This window comes from Pistacia vera, unplaced genomic scaffold, assembly GCF_008641045.1.
Source record: "Pistacia vera cultivar Batoury unplaced genomic scaffold, PisVer_v2 Contig539, whole genome shotgun sequence".
Classification (NCBI taxonomy): domain Eukaryota; kingdom Viridiplantae; phylum Streptophyta; class Magnoliopsida; order Sapindales; family Anacardiaceae; genus Pistacia; species Pistacia vera.
In genome coordinates this window covers 953,383-974,752 of record NW_022196378.1, presented here as the reverse complement: position 1 = coordinate 974,752, position 21,370 = coordinate 953,383, and the positions used below count along the sequence as shown (strand labels likewise).

The window sequence follows — 21,370 nt, the reverse complement described above, 5'->3', positions numbered from 1 at the left end:
TTCTACTAGGTGCCTTGTATTATATTCAGTAAATAATGATTAAAGTTGATGCGGGTCCTATTGGTCCTAATCTTACTTTTCTTTGAAATGTTCCCATTAGCTTTGAGGAATGCTTTTTTGGCTAACCACATAAATAATAAAAAATAAAGATAAAGATAAAACACCACTTTCCTCAAATTTTTATATTGCCATCATCGTCATATCTACATCACATCACGGTTATCATACTAATACAAGGTCAAATCTTAAATCTTACTATTGATATGCCCTCAACAACTCAATCTCTCCATGATATGGTTCGAGTGCCTTGACAGCTTTACTTCTTCAAACGTCTTCAACCGTATGCATTGCAGACAATCACCCCAGTTAGTGAAATCTTCTTGTACAATTGGACAAATACTTTCAGAATATTTTGTCATAATTCAAATTCATTTATAGCCAATATGTATAATAGTCCAAGCTATTTTTAGGGGGTCAGCGTCAGTCTACCAAATCCCAGCTCACTTTTTCCCTTTTTAGTCCAAATTTATTTGACGAGATTGCACATTTCGTTTAAGCTTAGCCTATTAGTAGCTCAACACAAAAATAACAAATAACTTCACACACTCTTTCCTTACGCATTGATACCCACGATTTCGCTATTGAACAGCTATTTGTGAAGTAAGTGTGTGCATGTTTCTATCCTTAATCACTTACCATAAAAATAATTAGATTTTCCAACATAAAATCCAAATGGAATACAACACTTAATAAAATAAGGTCACATTTAACTTAAAGGCAAGCCATGCAGATAAGCACCCTCGTTCATGAGCTGAATTGGCATACTATTGGTCTCTAGAGGGCCTGTTTCTTATGCACAAATATCCTTTTCCAGAAAAACTAAAGGTAATTAGCTCATAAAGCCGCCTCCAGGCATGCTAGGAGGCCCTTGTGATGAAACCTGATTCTGAGAAACTAATTGTGTACGACCTGGACCTTGAACATAGCCTTGACCCAGGCCAGAACCAACCATCTGTTGTGGCTGTTGAATTTGCTGCTGTTGCTGCATCTGGGGCAGTTGCTGTTGTTGCTGCAGCTGTGGTAGCTGCTGTTGTTGTTGAAGCTGTGATAGCTGCTGTGGTTGTTGCATTTGAGGCAGCTGCTGCTGTTGCAGCTGTGGAAGCTGCTGCTGTTGTTGCAGCTGCGGGATCTGCTGCTGCAGCTGTGGAAGCTGCTGTTGGTGTTGTAGCTGCGGAAGCTGCTGCTGTTGCAGCTGCTGCAGCTGTGGGTGTTGCATCTGCGATTGCAGCTGTGGGTGTTGCGGTTGTTGCTGGGTGGGTATTTGTGGTTTAAACACTACCATATCCTACTTAGACAGTGAGATTAGATGATTAAAATGCATAGTTCCTAATAAACATAATTCAATAATCACAGGCCCCCGTCTCAGAGAGGACAATAGAAAGAGCACAAAATAAGGGAAAATCTAGAGTGAAAGCAGCTTGCATTGTAATGCCCCAAAAGAATCTAGCATTATATACTAAATCAACCTCTATTTATAACAAATCAGATTCATGTTCAGAAAAATCTCACCCCAGGGAAAAGCATTCCTATCAAACGGCAGGCTTTGTCAGAAACGGACAGCAGCAATGTCTGTGATGGCAATTGGATGACTGCACACTGGAGAATGAGAAATGACAAATTCAACATCAGTTTACACCATCAGACAGATCAATGATTTCATAGTTATAAACATTAGATAAAACATCACCTAAAACAATTTAACATGAACATAGTTCCTAGAACTTTGAGGAAATCACCAAGATGTCATCCTCTAATATATGAGCATTTATATATTTCATGAGTAAACCTAAGAATCCAGGATAATTCTTTTTTCTTCTGCTTCTCTGCAGAAGTATCACCAGAGTTGATTTAAATCATACCAAGTTTAGAAATCAGCTGAAGTTACGGACATTTTCTCGATTATTTAATTTCAACAACTCCAAAAATATATTTAATAATGCAGATTAAAAATTAACAAATCAGTGCCCCTCATTCAACTCAGCTGAGTGGCCGAGTCAGGTGACAAGATAAAAAAAAACTGTTGAACATATGAGAAGCAAACATGCATATTCCTAGCTCTCTTCTTAAGGGTTTCTTTGTTCCACTACAAATTAAATATGAGAACTTTTCCTTTGTCTAACGTGGGCAAAGCAATAAGAATGGCTGAAGAAGAACAATAGAAACAGCCAAGACTCACGAATGTCCTAATTTGCATTCCCTTAAAAATAGCAGAAAGACAACCTTGACTTACAGGAAACTTTTCACCAAGATGATCTATATTTAATAAGTTGTGATAACTACCACAGATGAAAATTTTTGTTTCAGCATCAGAACTCTCAAGTCTGCTAATTTCTCCCAGTAAAGACAGCAAAAATAAAATGTTATTCACTTTAAATACTCAGCCATATGGGCACAACTAACAACCACATGTTGGTTAGTTAAATGCTATTGTTGTTCAGCTACTGCTAACACATTATCTTTTTTCTTCATTCCCACCTTACCAAAATAGTTGAGTAAGTTGATAATGGTATATCTAAATTCATATAGAAAATTATACGACAGAATTACATGCTGGATATAGAAAGAAACCTGAAGAATCAAAAATCAATTTTTGACTACGGGACAAGGTGAAAATGTTAAATAACACCCTTCAAATTCAGCCATCAGATGACTTACAAGTTTCTTTTCTTGCAGTTGTCCAAGAAACCCATGCTGATTCATTGCCCGAAAAACTAGAAAATCTGCCTTTCCAACATATTGCCTGACATCAAATGAATGAAATTAACACACAGAAAAATAACAGATCCAAGGGAGATAAAAAAAGCAGTAAAATAGAAAACAGGTGAAATGGAAATATCCACTAATGCTAAATTTACTTGTTATTCATGTGGTCCTGAGATATGAGTCGAACTATTTGCATTGTTGGAGGCCAATTTGCTGCAAGCCTGCCAAAAGCGGAAGAGAAGTCAGGCTGAAACTGGAATGGAAAATGACTCCAAGGCAAATGAAAGGTTGACCAAATTAGTTAAGAAAATGAGTAGGATGGACATAGCTTCCCCTGATCAAGATAGGTGACCACTGGCCAGGGGAATGTTAACGATGGCATTCTGGCTGGAAACCAATGGTCAACCATTCAACCGACATCCAGGGGTTAAAAATTTAAGCATAGATAACATTTACTAGACTTTTATTTTAATATATATATAGAAAATCAATCTCTAAACTTACGTCTCAGAAGCTGATGAATTCCTATAACCCTGCCACAATTTAATAAATAGTCAGTTTACATATTTGATGGAATTCTACAAAAGTAGATGAAATGAGTACAATGTAGAAGTTTAAGACTGAAGGCACCATGCAATTTAAAAAAAACACACATGCAGACAAAACAAGATATCTGAAAAGAACGTAAGATAAAAAAAAAAGGAAATATTCTCATATTAGAATAACAATTTATCACGAGTTTGAGGGCATACTTCCAGTTTGGTGATAAAGACAGGCTGCCCTTGTCTCTGTCCAGATAAATTTCCCTGCAGTTTGACCGTTCAAGAAAAATCAGTGGTTTCACATTCATACTATCAAAAATCAAAGGGTCAAACTTGCTAAAACTTTTATCGGTAATTTTGGTCTTTCTAAATTCACAACTCTAGGTATATACAAGGGAATGTAGAACTTTAGGGGACTGTGCCCATCTTCAAGGATAATAAAACTTCAGTTCTTACATAGATGACAAAAAGGCTTAGGACAGCCTTAGTAATTTTGATTCTATACTAGATATGCATGTTAGCTGATAGTCCAAATAAAAGTATTTTTGTAGAGTTCAACACATAAATATTTAAGAGGATTGCAAATCCAACATCAATGCTGAGAAGACACAGGACAATTATCTACAGTTTGAGAAATCATCTTCAGTATTTTAAACAAAAAAATTTACTTGACTTACCTCCCACACTTTGACATATTTGGATTGAGATGATTGCAAAGCACTTGATGTTTGTTGTGACAATGGCATATTAGCTGCTGAACTTCCGTTCACACCAAGAGGCTGAATTCCGGATTGTGCTTGTTGAGACATTCCTGGAGTAGGAATCATGGTGCCTGTTCCTGAAGGGACTCCTGATGGACCAAGACCACTCATCATATTCTGATTCATGCTAATTCCACTTTGTACCATTTGTCCTCCTGAATGATTTGCCTGGCTCATACCAGGTACAGATTGACCCATACTAACACCTCCTTGAAGAGTACCCATTGGCTGTGAAATCCCAAGGTTTGAATTTCCAGACATATTAGAAGTTGCAGACGTGAAAGAATTAAGACTTGAATTTTGGGGAACCTGTGAAGTCCCAGTAAGAGTCCCTGATCCAGTTATAGAAGTGATGCTCGGTTGTCCAGATGAATAAACAGTTTGAGTAGCAGGCACTGATGAAACCATGCCAGTGGATATCATATTTGACATATGCATAGCCATAGGAGTTTGACCCATTGACTGGAGTCCGATAGAAGTTCCTCCCGTCAAGGTTGCAGAATTCATCACTTGTCGTGCTTGAGAGAGATTGTTCAGTATGCTCACATTCGCTGCTGCAGGTGGCACAGGACGCAAGGGCTGTGACATGCCACTGACAATAGGTTTTACTTCTGGCACGCTATCACCATTTGTGATCATCTCTTGGGACGTAGAAGGTGGTGAAGAAGTCTGCAAGCTAGAGACTCCTTGAGAAGTAGAACGAGGAACAGATGGAATATGTGGAAAAGCAGATCCATTTACCATGGGAGCTACAGTGCTTGGTTCCTGAAAGTATACAAATGATGAGTCCATAACCACTTATATAATCATGTCAACAAAACTCTATTAGACCATGATTGACCATAAATAAGCTAAGTATACGAAAACTATATGGACTTACAACTTTTACAGTAGCAGTAGGAACATTTACAACAGAAATTGGTTGCCGGCTCATCATGGATCCGTTCACTGAAATTCATAATGGAAGTAAGTCTACTTCAAGCAGAGTATTAAGCAAGAGATATAAAATAATAACTCTACCAACGATGAATCTCAACCAATCATATCAAGCAATGATCTTACTTTATGTTCCATGACCTATTTCTGATAAATCCAACCACAATATAAATCAACTTAAAACTCTAGAGATTAGCATTACAAAGTTAATTCGTTCTTGCACAAAGTTAATGCTTCAAACAGCCATAAATCATCTCTTAAATTAGTTACTGTAACCCTAACCAAAGCTTGAATTTCACAAAACTGGCATCCATTTTAAAATCCTGAATCTATGATAATAGATGTTCCGAGCTTGGTAGGTCTGATATTTGTTTCAAATACCAATATAGAATAAATCAATAATAAGAGGCTGAGAGCTATAGAACTACATGACCTGGCTACATGCCTCCTCTACACTGCAATATTTGGATGAAGACATACTGGACCAGTCCAACATAACCAAATCATGCAACATTTCATATTTGAGGCTTGACAAGACTATATTAAGAATAACCAAGTTAACAAATGATGAGAATTAAATCATATATATGATTAAAATTGTTCTGTACATGCAATTCCTTTTCTTTCTCATACAAAAATCAAGTTGGCCAATATATTTGTGTGGGGAAAAGATAGAACAAATAACTTAATGCAATTAGTTTATCTCACCTACAGGACAAGATACTAATACCAATACAACTACATAACTGGCAACAAGCCTCGTCTGCATTGCAATGGAATAGTGGACTTGTACAACAAAACCAAATAATGTAACACTACATTTGAGGGTTGACAAAACTATATAAGAATAATAGAGCTTAAAAGTGATGTGGAACAGGCACTGTGATAAGCCTGTCCTCTGACGCATGTGATTTTTAATTCTTTCGAATAAAAAATCAGGTTTGTCAATGTGTTTATTGGAGGAAAATGGTTTTTTTTATTTTTCATTTAAAAGAAATAATAAATCATAATGATGCAAACTAGTTGATTGACTACATGGAAGGGTCAAGATGCATATGGAGAAAACTATATGATAAATAAGAAGAATCATTGGATAAACAACCTGATGGAATAGAAGTTGGAGATGGCCCGGTAACTGAAGTAACAGGAGCCATGTCCATTTTTACAGGATTTTGATTGGAACCCAAATTCGTAACTCCTGAACGACTCAGAGCAGCACGAGCCTCCATAAAATTCTCCGAGATCAGAATAAGAAATTGAGGGTTTTTACCATTATCAACTGGTGGATCGGCCACTCTGGGATTGCGCTTTCCCTGCATTTAGAAAGATATAATCAGTAGCAAGCCAGGTCACCAGTGAGCAAAAAATATTAAGTGATTTCCTCTTCCTTTCTGGAAAAAAAAAAAAGCATAATCTAGGATAAAATGTTACAAGAATTTTGAGACTACTTTATTCATTCCCTGATATTTGTATTCTGTGCAGCCAAATTATGACTTGGCTGGTGTTTCCTTTCATATGATCCACCAATAAGTGTTACAAAAAGTTACAGTATAGGTTATGCAGTTCACTAGAAAAACATGCAGCCAAACAAAATGTTGGCTGAAGTTGAAGAGAATGGATAAAAAGGGTGAAGTGGGTGTTGGATGTTGATTGTGTTCTATATATAACTCTGTAACTTCAAGGAAATTATTATTCTCACCGCATTGTAGATTGCTCTAAGTTTAGCAAGCTGTTTTGGACATATGACAGATAAAGAAATAGAGCACTGCGATGGAAAAATAAATGTTAGTCACCTGAACATGTGTGATCCTCACAAGAAAAGAGCCATCACAATTAGTATAGGAAAAGTACCTGAGCAAATGATTTAGCCACTGTCTCTGCATCAGATAGGCGACTTTCTGTCTGTATTTCAATATTTTCACTCTGCTCCATATTCTGCATTTGTGGTCGATAAACTGGTGTGGGCAAGGGGTGAGGGTTACTTGCAGCAACCACAATGCAATGCCTTTGCCCATCAATATTTTGTTGATTTTGGCTTCCATTGGCAACAGAAAACATCTGAGAGATGCATCATTGAAAAGGTAAAAATTGAGCTTAAGCATGAAAAGCAATATAACTTTTGTGCATATATAATTTCTGTTTCTTAGAAATCAAACTGAAAATTCATGACAAAGTGAAAACTTGTTCTGTTAGATGTAACTATTGGTCCAATTTTCTCAGTTAAGCTAACATGCTCGCTGTCTATAATCAAAGGTCATTAATATTAAGACAAATTGAAAAAAGAAATTAAATACTGTTCTGTAATCCAACTACTTATGCAAACCATATGTCACATTAATTACATTATCTCATTCTACCACAATGTGTATGACAATGAAGATGAAAAAAGACAATGCACACATCAAGCTTGTTTTTAATTAGTTTGAATAGTATGTGGTTTTTTCTCATACCGATCTGCAGGTACTGTATTGAATATATTGTTTTTTCTCATATGTTCTGCAAGTAAAAATTCTTCACATGAAAAGTTAAAGAATCTAAATAAGTTAAATAAGAAAAGAACAAAGATTATGCCATTGCTGTTGCCTATATGTTAAATTGTGCAACTAGAAATGCAGTTAAATACACCACCAATCCTCAATTGTCATCACCACAACATTACTCTGGCAGTCCATTCTTCTGGTAGTGTGAGGTTAGGAAACATCAACCTCCTTGCTTCAGTTTTGAATGGATTCACAAGGAATATATAGGTAGTATGATAAAATTAAAATAAAAATAAATAAGAAAAAGAAAAATGAGCATGCGGGTGAGTGGGCAGCAGCTGGGCACATGAGTGCTTTACACCAGATTGACTGCAATTCCCTCCCATACTCAATGTAGGTAATATTATTTGTGAAACCATCAAAACTGATACATATTACTCTTTTTCCAGATTATATTAAGGCTGTCTAGCAGATGGGATTAGGCTTTGAACCTCCTCTAAACCTTACTCCCAAACGATATGCAATAGAGGCAAAGCATCATTACAATCAAGAACCAAATAAAATAAAAAATTTAAATTAAAAAATAAAAATAAAAAATAAAATAACCCCATTATAACATAATCTTGAAAGTTCCTTGGGTAAAGAATAAATTCAACATTAAGTAAAGGATCATCAAATTATTTTTTATTTAGAAGATGATGATAATAAAACCACAAACCAGAAAACAATAGTANATTTGGTAATTGGAAATGTACGACAGATAATCTATTTTAATTGTACTATACAAACTAATGACTTTGCATCTTGACTGTTAACATTAAACAGGATTATTAAGTAATGGTTAAAATTATAGGATTCAACAGGATTGTTCAACAATAGCTACAATTATAGGGAAATGGTACGGCCAATTGTTAGTAATAATAGCAACATGTTTTAGTAATTCAGTAAATTATTTGTAAGTGTGAATCGGCATGTTTGAACTTGTTTATTTATAAGTGTTAAACCGGTTTTTTTTTACCAAGTATTTAGCCGGTTTATTAGTTTGTTTAAGTTTTTAATTTTTGTGTTTCCCTTTTTCGTTTTGCATTCGTTCACAAGCATTGTTAATTTCTTTCTCTCTTTGAAGATTGAAGATTGTGTTAGTGGCATTTGGTGCTGCTGTTGTGATTTACTTCGAAGATGATTACAGTGTTTATACTATTTCATTTCTTTGTTATGTTTTGTTTTTTTTTTTTTTTTTGGTTACTATTGTTGACTGTTAAGATTATAGAGAGTAGGTTTATTTGAATTATAAGTTTTTAATTTGTTAAACAGTCTATTTCAACAGAATGCTAGATAATGGAACCATTATTTTGTTTTTTCATGTCGAATTTGTTGCTTTTATTAATAGAATAGTGAGTTAGGGTTTTCTATTGTAAGCAAATTAAGTGAAGTTTGATTGTTGTAGGAGTAAATTAAGCAAAAACATCAGTTTAAAGGAGATTTTGTTACCAATTTTTCAAAGTTGTCTTTTATATGGGTCCTTAGAAGTCGACTGTTTAGATCTAGTATTTAGGCATTTTAGTAGTGTTGCAGAGTATGAGTTAGTGGTTAAAAATTGTTTTTGTTTTTACGTTTGTTTTTTGTTGATGTGTTGCCTATTTAAAAGGCTTTTAGTTAATTGAATAATGATATAACAATAAAAGTGCTATTCTAACCAAACCAAGGGAAGTTTGATTGTTGTTGGAGGTTTAAATTTTCTTCTTCTTCTTCTTCTTCTTCTTTTTTTTTTTTTTTCTTCTTTTTCTTTATTCATTTCAATTGAGGGGTTTACGATTGATTTTGTTGTGTTTTTCGGCAACAAGAGAATACAAGATTAGGAAGAGAACTTGGAGATACAAGTTTCCTCATGTTGTAAATCAATTGATTTGCGGCTTGGGATTCTAAGAACTCTGAAAGAAGAACTAAATAACAAATAAGATTTAAAATCAGAGCAATATAAATGTCCATCGTTTGTCCAAAAAAAAAAAAAAAACCATAAACCTATAAAAATACATTACACTTGCTATAAAATGAATTTTTTCACATAAAGCTCTAGTTTCATATAAACATTTTTTATCAGACCAAAATCAGCAAACCAAGCAGTAAATTAAGATTGGAAGATCCCTCTTATTTATATATAAAAGAAAAGCCCTGTTTTTTAGAATTTTAAAACAATTCGTAGTTTTTGAAACAAAACTTCATAAAAGTCCATCTTTGTCCAAAAAAAAAAAAAAACACTCATAGATACTAAAAAATACATTACACTGCTATAAAATGAATTTTTTCACATAAAGCTCTGTTCATATAAAAACATTTTTTATCAGACCAAAATCAGCAAACCAAGCAGTAAATTAAGATTGGAAAATCCTCTCTTATTAATTTACAAAAGGAAAGCCCCGTTTGGTTTAGAATTTTAAAACAATTCATAGTTTTTGGAAACAAAAACTTCATAAAATATGTTTTGTTGAAATATTGTCAAAGACATCAGAATACAACCTAAAAGTTTGTAAAATAAAAAAAATGAAAAAAAATGTTTCTTTCAATACCCATTAACCCTAAACTGGTTTTTGAATATATACCGCACTTGAGGATTTAAAACACTGAGATGCAACCACATTTACTAATGCTCTTAGTTTTTTAAAATCATTTTTAAATCACAATCAAACAGATTGAAAGTCGTCGATAAAAGTTGGTGAACTAAAAAATTAAATGAGATCATTTTTCTTCTATTTTGGGCGGTGATATCTTTGAATAAAGTAAACCAGATCTGATAGATCCATGATTATATAGTAATCATTATTGCACACTCAATTTTGAGGATTGACAAACACACAAAACCATAAACATGAGAAGGCAAGGTCACATAACAGCAAAATTAAAATGAAAAGAAGACATAAAAGATGAAGAAAGAAAGAGAAACTATAATTTCATAAATGAATGAAAAGACCTGATAATTGTTTCCAGGTAATCTGCAACGATGGTGTCCCGAGGGGCCCGGGCCGCAGTCCCTCAACAGCGATAATCAGCTTTCTTTCATCAGCCATGTAGATGATCATGCAGTGAAATGGAATTGGAGAAGGAGGTGGTTTTAAAGTCTTAAAGGAACCTAGCACTAAGGTCTCACTGGCGCCCGTGGCTATTATTTTACTGATGACAGACAAGTCTATTAGAAATGCCAAACATAACTGCTTATATATGTTTAAGCATAATTTGACAACCTCCCTTGGCTACTATTAACTAAACGGTGCTTGTCGCAGTATATAGAAAATATGATCCAGTATTCAGATAATAATTTTAACTGCATTTAAATATGGAAAGGAAGTAATTTTTTCCTTATTTAGGCTTAAGAGGGAAGAAGTTTTAATATTAATGGTCCAAAACCAGAGTACCAAGCAATAATGCCTAGCAATAACCATTAGTAGACAAGACCAAAGTCTTGAATTTAAAATCTCATGAAACAATATACAATTTCTCAAGCATAAAATTATGACACCAATATCTTAGAATAACCACAACATTCTAAAGAAACATAAAGATATGTACCAAAATGCAAACCACACTGATTTTCTAATACATACCGAAAGTAAACCCAAAATTCACATACTACTAATTTTCAGACTTTTGACATATGAGAGAAATGTTCTCTATACCACAAAGGACCTAAATGAGTTGTAACAAATCCTTTTACAAATGCATCATCAATTCAACAATTTTCATATAGAGATATTAATCATAGTTGAGGGGCCATTTTGTCATGTGAGAAAATCCCAAAGGGTGTTATAAAGTTCAAAGTTTTTTTTCTTTCTTTTATAATTTGTACGCACAGCGCAGCGCACCCCACTGCAGTACCCAACTGGTGTAAGGGATTAATCCCCATACCCCGCCCACACAATATATCTTTGCATCTAATTATCCTTTCGAAACTACCAAAAAGGCATTAATAATCAATAAATATCTGAACCAACCTAATAAGCACAAAATGACACATATTTACCTATTCTCATATTAGAAAGACGTCAGATATATAGTATCATAATTGAACATAGTAACCTACAAACAATTGTCATGTAAATCTACAATGAACCACATTGTTAACCATGTCAAGATAAGAGAAGTCATGTATCCATTACATTTCAAATTCATGCTATAGTTGCCAGACGCATTATACAGATACACTTAGGAAGAAAAGTATTTTTAATGAACACATAATCCTAATGAAAATATATAAAACAAAACAAAACAAAACAAACAAACAAAACAAAAAACAAAACTCATCACTTGCATATGGTTCAACATCATTGTGCTAATCAAAACAACTTTTCAGTACCAAATTAGCTGTGATCATCACATTTACATAATCATCAAGAAGAAAGCCAATGGTTCAACATCACTTAACGGAGTTGGTGAATATCAATGCGTAAGTAAACATCACTTAACGGAGTTGATGAATATCAAGGCGTAAAGTGATATATATATATACCTCATCACTTGCATATAGTTCAACATCAGATTGCTAATCAACAACTTCAGTACCAATCAGCTGTCGACTCATCACATTCATATAATCATCAAGAAGAAAGCCAATGGTTCGATCACTTACTAGTTGATGAATATCAAATATCAGTAAAAAGAACTGAACTCATTTGAGAAAGATTATAGGGATAATTAGTGTATTACGAAGTTTATATGCAGAGTACTGAACTGATTCTTTTTTTAATTAAGAAAAAATATAAAAATATTGTCTCAAGAGAAATGCAACATTCAATGTCAACAACTATGCAAGAATAATAAGAATAAACAAATGAGTTATAAAATAGAAACGAGTAGTTAGCAATAATGAAAGGATGGACCTTATAATTTTTTCGAGATAATCAGAGACATAGTATGCCAGAAGGCCCATGGCGGCGGCCTCACAGCCACGATCAGCTGCTTCTCCGACATGGTCTGGATTGCGTAGGAGACAATGAAATAGGCTGATGTTAGACTCTCCACTTTCCCGTGTTTATTGTCGGTTAAGTTATGTTACGTCAAGTGTGACGGGAGATTTATTTCCCACCAGGGCGAGCGTGCTTGGGAGCTGAGTTTTGGTGCTCGGTTTGCCTTGGGATTCATACCCATTGTTTTGATTGGGTAGATCCAAAACGGCAAGTTCGGTTTGGACTTTTGATGAAAGAGAACAAAACGGTGCGTTCCGTCTCTTTTTGTAATTTAATTTTTCTTGAAGTACAAAATATCTCTGCATTATTGCGGCAATTTGTGATAATTGAATTTAAAGATATTGTATAAAATAAATGGGTAATTTATTTTACCATATTTACGTTTAGAGGCGTAAAGCAAAAACCAAACACTAAACAAATTAATTACACACAATACTCTCTATAGGGTTTTCCTGTCTTTTCCCTTGGAATTTCTTCTCTTTCCTCGATGTCATTGAAAAATAAAGTATACAAATTTAAAATAGAAAAATCCATAATTATCGGAATAGATTGGATGGGATTATGGATAAATTGGCACTACCTAAAATATTAATTTTCTTAAAACATCCCATTTCGATTTTAAATAAATTTTTTTCTCATTACATCCCATAAATTTCTAAATATTCTTCATTCCATTTTTAAATTTTAAAAGAGTTATATCCATTTCTCACTTCACTTCTATATACCCCACTATCGTTGAAGAATCCTTACAAATAATTCCAATAACATATACAAAATGGAAGCCGAGCAATTTATTAATTTTGTTATGTTATTATTTTTATTATTTTTATTTTTTGTGTTTTAAATATATATTTTATGTTTGAAGTTCATTTTATATGAATTGATAATTAAAAAATCAATAATAAATTATTATATATGAAATAATATTATATATTTTTGTTGATATAAAGAATATTATGTACAAAAGAATTAATATTAATTTATCATATTGTATAATAAAAGCTTGTTTCAACATTTATTTATTTATTAAGATTATTGACTTTGTTATTGGTGAAAAAGTAAGTCACGGAATGGAAAACTTAGTTTACTGTAATATGCTATTACTGTACCAGACAGGTTTGAAGTTGATGGTTTTGATATGGAATTCTTGCAATAAAAAGTACTCAAGATTCGCGAAAAAATATTGATGGCAATTTCATTGCATCAATTATCATGACCAAAAAAAAAAAAAAAAAAAAAAAAAAAAAAAAAAATTTAATATAGTATTTTGAAAGGCCTTAAATAAGTAGAAGATCAATATTTCATACCATTAGCGCTTCAGAAAGCCCTTCTGCTATTGCAGCATCATTGAAACCACCACCAGCAAAAGGTATGGTTGATAGCCATTGTAAAAAGATGTCAACATCTTTTGTCCACCCACTCCGCTGTACCAAACAAGCTGCAAAAGAGGGTATAATTTTAAATATTAAGAAAAGGAAAAAAAAAAAAAAAAGATGTTCTTTAGTCATTCAAGGTTGCATGCAATAAGCAAGGCCTAGAGCGTCATGTACTGTCCCTCAGAAAGTAAGATTCAACACTAAAATGCAATAGAAGATAAACAAAGTGATTCTTGACATAACATGAAGTAAGAAGAATAAGCCGAGGAAATACCACAATATGATCCATGGGTATTGAAGGTGACCAACGAGAGTTCAACATTAGAAGTAGAGCCCTTCTGTATTGCAAAAGAATAAAAGTATGTTTATTGTAAAGAAACAGAATGCCTAATTGCAAGTTGGACAGCATATGCTTACAGAGAATTCTACAGGCAATCTGCCCATGAAATCTCGAAATTTAACAAAGAAAATTATAAAAAGATCAACAGAAAATGGAGCCACAACATGTTTTCTAGTGACCACCCTAACCCTAACAAACCAGAGAGGACAAATGCTCATTCTTCTCTAGCCAAAACAGAAAATCTCACAAAGAACCCCATATCAAAAGAAAACAGAGTGAAACACCATGGTCCCATCATTTCAATTCAAATGAATAACCGATCCAGTCAGAAATATGATACTTCAAAGATGTCATATATATCACAAGTGGCTGTCCTTTAATTCTTTCATATTTCCCAACTACATTGAGCAGTTATTGTACAATTACAGAAAATATATCTTATCACTTCAGTATGTTATTGATTTTTCTTTGTAATATAAATCAGAAATGTTATGAAACACAAGAACAAACTTCCTCACTTCCTCTAGTTAACCTACAAGGCATGACTAGATATTCAAGAAAGCATATTGTTCTCCTCACAAAACAGAGGCAGAAAAAAAGAAATCCTCATGCTCTCAAGTAAAAAATATTTGACAAGTTAAAATATCTTCACACTAAATGATACATAGGCAAATTTGTTGCAAAATAAGTATCATCTGCATCACAAAAAATCATACAGCATGTCATGAATCATTACAAGTAAAAATAATTTTAACTTTAGCATAGATAGGCAGATAGCTATTCTGTTAATTGCTTGCATTTTACATTCTAACACTTTAAGTCCATTTACCAACAATCTCGGTTACTCATATTAGCTATAAGAAAAATCATAGTCCATAGAAGAAGCATCATGTTTTAACCAAACAGCTCAAACCGAATTAGTTAAATAGTTGTAAGCATAGCCTACACATACAATTCCTAATTCGATATATATATATATATATACTCAAATGGTGGATAGAAATTCTATAACTTTGTCATCGTGACAAGAAGAACAAAAGGATTACCTGCCCAGCCAACTCATTACCACAAAAAGACCTGTATAAAAACAAACATGATTCAGAAGAGGCATGAAAATATGTACATACCAAAAGTAAATCAAACCTAAGAATATTAAAAGACATTAATAAATAAACCACGAATGCCAAAATTTCCAACAAATGAAGCTAAAGAAGTAGTCAAAATGGTCAACCTCCCAAATTTGAACCTCTTATCTTTAGTGCACATATGGGCTAGGGAGCCTAGCCCCACAAAAAGTTCTGAAATATAGGGTAAAAAGTGGTATTATTTAGATATTTAGCCCTTTAAATATATATTCCCATACCTTGGCCCTCCAAGTTATAGTTCTTTTACACAATGGCCACCTAAAAGCCAGTAGATCCGCCCTAATTTTCTTCTCCATATTTAACTGTCACTCTTAGTGACCATAACGTGCCAATTTGATGCTGAAGCAATTCTCAAATACAGGTATTGCAGTGACTATAGCATTGGTAATCACAAATTATATACCACAAACTGAAACAAAGTACTACTCACCCTACTTCAACTCAAGTTTTTAAGGACATTTTAGCAATTTTGTTAAACTGTATCTATCTTGTACAGGATAGATAATAGAATTTAAAGAAATAAAAGGAGAAGGTCTAGCAAAGGTGATGGTAGATTAGAGTGCAACGTGTAAAAGAAGTGAAGAGTCCTATAATAATCCTTTCCTACATTGTGTTGTCACCTCAAACTTATGGGCAAGAGGTTGTAGAGAATCTGAGATATATCGGGCTATTCCGGATTCTTGTGATGCACTTCTTATGGAGAATGTCGTTGCCTTTGGGAGAGGAAAGAAAACCAAAACCCTATGAAGATGCGTTGTTTCGACAATTCTTTGGGTGATTAGGCTAGAAAAAATAATCAGCTTTTTGGTAATAAAAGAGAAGAAGCAATAGCGATATGTGGGTTTAGAGTTAGCCTTTTCACTTCCCTTAGGCCTTCACTTGCTAAGGAATTTCAAGACTTCTTTTTCTTTATTCATTTCAATTGGGAGGGGTTTACGATTGATTTTGTTGTGTTTTTCGGCAACAAGAGAATGACAAGATTAGGAGAAGAGAACTTGGAGATACAAGTTTCCTCATGTTGTAAATCAATTGATTTGCAAGGCTTGGGATTTCTAAGAACTCTGAAAGAAGAAGCTAAATAACAAATAAGATTTAAAATCAGAGCAATATAAAATGTCCATCGTTTGTCCAAAAAAAAAAAAAAAAACTCATAGATAACTATGAAAAAATACATTACACTTGCTATAAAATGAATTTTTTTCACATAAAGCTCTAGTTTCATATAAAAACATTTTTTATCAGACCAAAATCAGCAAACCAAGCAGTAAATTAAGATTGGAAAAATCCTCTCTTATTTAATTTACAAAAGGAAAAGCCCCGTTTGGTTTAGAATTTTAAAACAATTCATAGTTTTTGGAAACAAAAACTTCATAAAATATGTTTTGTTGAAATATTGTCAAAGACATCAGAATACAACCTAAAAGTTTGTAAAATAAAATAAAAATGAAAAAAAATGTTTTCTTTCAATACCCATTAACTCCTAAACTGGTTTTTGAATATTATATTCAACGCACTTGAGGATATTAAAACACTGAGATGCAACTCACATTTTACTAATGCATCTTAGTTTTTTAAAATCATTTTTAAATCACAAATCAAACAGATTGAAAGTTATTCGATAAAAGTTCGTGAAATAAAAAATTAAATGAGATCATTTTTCTTCTATTTTGAGGCAGGTGATATCTTTGAATAAAGTAAACCAGATCTGATAGATCTCATGATTATATAAGTAATCATTATTGGCAAACTCAAATTTGAGGATTGACAAACAAACAAAAACCATAAACATGAAGAAGGCAAGGTCACATAAACAGCAAAATTAAAATGAAAAAGAAGACATAAAAGATGAAGAAAGAAAAGAGAAACTATAATTTCATAAATGAATGAAAAGACCTGATAATTGTTTCCAGGTAATCTGCAACGATGGTGTCCCAGAAGGGGCCCATGGCCGCAGTCCCTTCAACAGCGATAATCAGCTTTCTTTCATCAGCCATGTAGATGATCAATGCAGTGAAATGGAATTGGAAGGAAGGAGGTGGTTTTAAAGTCTTAAAGGAAACCTAGAACTTAAGGTCTCACTGGCGGCCCGTGGCTATTATTTTACTGATGACAGACAAGTCTATTAGAAATGCCAAACATAACTGCTTATATATGTTTAAAGCATAATTTGACAACCTATCCTTGGCTACATATTAACTAAACGGTGCTTGTCGCAGTATATAGAAAATATGATCCAGTATTGAGAATAATAATTTTAACTGCATTTAAATATGGAAAGGAAGTAATTATTTTCCTTATTTAGGCTTAAGAGGGAAGAAGTTTTTAATATTAATGGTCCAAAACCAGAGTACCAAGCAATAATGCCTAGCAATAACCATTAGTAGACAAGACCAAAGTCTTGAATTTAAAATCTCATAAAACAATATACAATTTCTCAAGCATAAAATTATGACACCAATATCTTAGAATAAACCACAACATTCTAAAGAAACATAAAGATATGTAACAAAATGCAAACCACACTGATTTTCTTAATACAATACCGAAAGTAAAACCCAAAATTCACATACTACTAATTTTCAGACTTTTGACAGTTATGAGAAAGAAAATGTTCTCTATACCACAAATGGCATCCTATAATGAGTTGTAACAAATCCTTTTACAAATGCATCCTCAAATATCAACAAATTTTCATATAAGAGATATTAATCATAGTTGAGGGGCCATTTTGTCATGTGAGAAAATCCCAAAAGGGTGTTATAAAGTTCAAAGTCTTTTTTCTTTCTTTTATAATTTGTACAGCGCACCCCACTGCAGTACCCAACTGGTGTAAGGGGGATTAATCCCCAAACCTCTCGCTCCACAACAATATATCTTTGCATCTAAATTATCAATTTCGAAACTACCAAAAAGGCATTAATAAATCAATAAAATATCTGAACATCAAACCTAATAAGCAACAAAATGACACATATTTACCTATTCTCATATTAGAAAGACGTCAGATATATAGTTATCATAATTAGAACATAGTAACCTACAAACAATTGTCATGTTAATCTACAATGAAAGCCACATTGTTAAACCATGTCAAGATAAAGAAGTCATAATGTATCCAATTACATTTCAAAAATTCAATGCTATGAAGTTTGCCAGACGCATTATACAGATACACTTAGGAAGAAAAGTATTTTTAATGAACAACATAATCCTAATGAAAATATATATAAAACAAAACAAAACAAAACAAAACAAAGACAAAACAAAACAAAACAAAAATCTCATCACTTGCATATGGTTCAACATCAGATTGCTAATCAAAACAACTTTTCAGTACCAAATTAGCTGTGATTCATCACATTTACATAATCATCAAGAAGAAAGCCAATGGTTCAACATCACTTAACTGAGTTGGTGAATATCAATGCGTAAAGTAACATCACTTAATGGAGTGATGAATATCAATGCGTAAAGTGTAATATATATAAATCTCATACTTGCATATAGTTCAACATCAGATTGCTAATCAAAACAACTCTCGTACCAAATTAGCTGGACTATCACCTTCATATAATCATCAAGAAGAAAGCCAATGGTTCAACATCACTTAACTAGTTGATGAATATCAAATATCAGTAAAAAATAGAACTGAACTCAATTTTGCGAAAGATTTTAGGGATAATTAGTTATTAACGAAGTTTATATGCAGAGTACTGAACTGAATTCTTTTTTTAATTAAGAGAAAAATATAATAAAATATTGTCTCAAGAGAAATGCAACATTCAATGTCAACAACTAAGCAAGAATAATAAGAATATAAACAAAATAGAGTTATAAAAATAGAAAGCGAGTAGTTAGCAATAATGAAAGGATGGACCTTATAATTTTTTCGAGATAATCAGAGACGATAGTATGCCAGAAGGGGCCCATCGCGGCGGTGCCTTCAACAGCCACGATCAGCTGCTTCTCCGACATGGTCTGGATTGCGTAGGAGACAATCAGAATAGGCTGATGTTAGAGCTCCACTTTCCCGTGTTTAATTGTCGGTTAAGATATGTTACGTCAAGTGTGACGGGAAATTTATTTCCCACCAGGGGCAGAGTGGTGCTTTGGGAGCTCAGGTTTTGCTGCTCGGTTTGCCTTGGGGATTCATACCCATTGTTTTGATTGGGTAGATCCATAAACGGCAAGTTCGGTTTGGACTTTTGATGGAAGAGGAACAAAACGGTGCGTTCCGGTCTCTTTTTGTAATTTAATTTTTCTTGAAGTACAAAATATCTTTGCATTATTTGCGGCGATTTGTTGATAATTGAATTTAAAGATATTGTATAAAATAAATGGGTAAATTTATTTTACCATAGTTTAGAGGGCGTAAAGTAAAAATACCAAACACTAAACAAATTAATTAACACAAATACTCTTATATAGGGTTGTTCCTGTCTTTTCCCTTGGAATTCTTCTTCTCTTTCCTCGATGTCATTGAAAAATAAAAGTATACAAATTTAAAATAGAAAAATCTATAATTATCGGAATAGATTGGATTGGATTATGGATAAAATTGGCACTACCTAAAAATATTAATTTTCTTAAAACATCCCATTTCGATGTTTTAAAATTAAATTTTTTTCTCATTACATCCCATAAATTTCATAAATAATCTTCATTCCATTTTTTAAATTTTAAAAGAGTTAATATCCATTTCTCACTTCACTTCTATATACCCCACCATCGTTGAAAGAATCCTGACAAATAATTCTAATAACATAATACAACTAGATGGAAAGCCTGAGCAATTTATTAAATTTTGTTTACGTTATTATTATTATTATTATTATTATTATTATTATTATTATTATTTTGTGTTTTAAATATATATTTTCTGTGTTGAAGTTTATTTTATATTGAATTGATAATTAAAAAAGTCAATAAATAAAATATTATATATTTATTGTTGATATAAAGAAATATTATGTACAAAAGAATTAATATTAATTTATCATATTGTATAAATAAAAGTTATGTTTTCAACATTTATGATAATTTATTTATTTATTAAGATTAATGACTTTGTTATTGGTGAAAAACTAAGTCACGGAATGGAAAACTTAGTTTACTGTATTATGCTATTACTGTACCAGACAGGTTTGAAGTTGATGGTTTTGATCTGGAGATTCTTGCAATAAAAAAGTACTCAAGATTCGCGAAAAAAATATTGATCGGCAATTTCATTGCATCAATTATCATGAACAAAAAAAAAAAAAAAAAAAAAAACACTTTTAATCTGTATTATACTAGTACTGTACCAGACAGGTTTGAAGTTGATGGTTTTGATCTGGAGATTCTTGCAATAAAAGAGTACTCAAGATTCGCGAAAAAAATATTGATTGGCAATTTCATTGCATCAATTATCATGAACAAAAAAAAAAAAAAAAAAATTAATATAGTATTAATTGAAAAGGGCATTACAATATTGTACTTGGTAACGAGAAATGTACAACAGATAATCTATTCTAATTGTATAGTACAAACTAATGACTTTGCATCTTGACTGTTAACATTAAATAGGATTATTAAGTAATGGTTAAAATTATAGGATTAAATAGGATTGTTCAACAATAACTACAATTATAGGGAAATGGTACGGCCAATTGTTAGTAATAATAGAAACATGTTTTAGTAATTCAGTAAATTGTTTGTAAGTGTGAACCGGCATGTTTGAACTTGTTTATTTATAAGTGTTAAACCGGTTTTTTTTACCAAGTATTTAACCGGTTTATTAGTTTGTTTAAGTTTTTAATTTTTGTGTTTCCCTTTTTCGTTTTGCGTTCGTTCACTAGCATTGTTACTTTCTTTCTCTCTTTAAAGATTGAAGATTGTGTTAGTGGTGTCTGGTGTTGCTGTTGTGATTTACTTCGAAGATGATTATAGTGTTTATCCTATTTCTTTGTTATGTTTTGTTTCGTTTATTTTTTTATTTTACTTTTTTTTTTTGGTTACTATTGTTGACTGTTAAGATGATAGAGAGTAGGTTTATTTGAATTATAAGTTTTTAATTTGTTAAACAGTCTA

The 21,370-nt window shown here is 32.6% G+C and overlaps 1 protein-coding gene across 2 annotated transcripts; it reads right to left on the bottom strand.

Moving 5' to 3' along the window:
* Nucleotides 1–633: 633 nt before the first annotated feature.
* Nucleotides 634–19,494, bottom strand: LOC116107536 (mediator of RNA polymerase II transcription subunit 25). 2 transcript variants are annotated; one of them, XM_031393809.1, is made up of 15 exons: nucleotides 19,179–19,494; nucleotides 15,203–15,233; nucleotides 14,091–14,154; nucleotides 13,748–13,878; nucleotides 6,854–7,060; nucleotides 6,702–6,767; nucleotides 6,105–6,315; nucleotides 4,947–5,014; nucleotides 3,983–4,831; nucleotides 3,516–3,569; nucleotides 3,268–3,296; nucleotides 2,916–2,984; nucleotides 2,716–2,800; nucleotides 1,570–1,656; nucleotides 634–1,345 (listed from the first exon to the last, which is right to left on the bottom strand). In XM_031393809.1, the coding sequence occupies exons 1-15, from the start codon at nucleotides 19,274–19,276 to the stop codon at nucleotides 890–892; spliced, it is 2,505 nt and encodes an 834-aa protein (XP_031249669.1). In that variant the 5' UTR covers nucleotides 19,277–19,494; the 3' UTR covers nucleotides 634–889. The 2 variants fall into 2 exon arrangements, with proteins under 2 accessions (XP_031249669.1, XP_031249670.1); XM_031393810.1 differs by lacking the exon at nucleotides 6,702–6,767.
* Nucleotides 19,495–21,370: the final 1,876 nt, after the last annotated feature.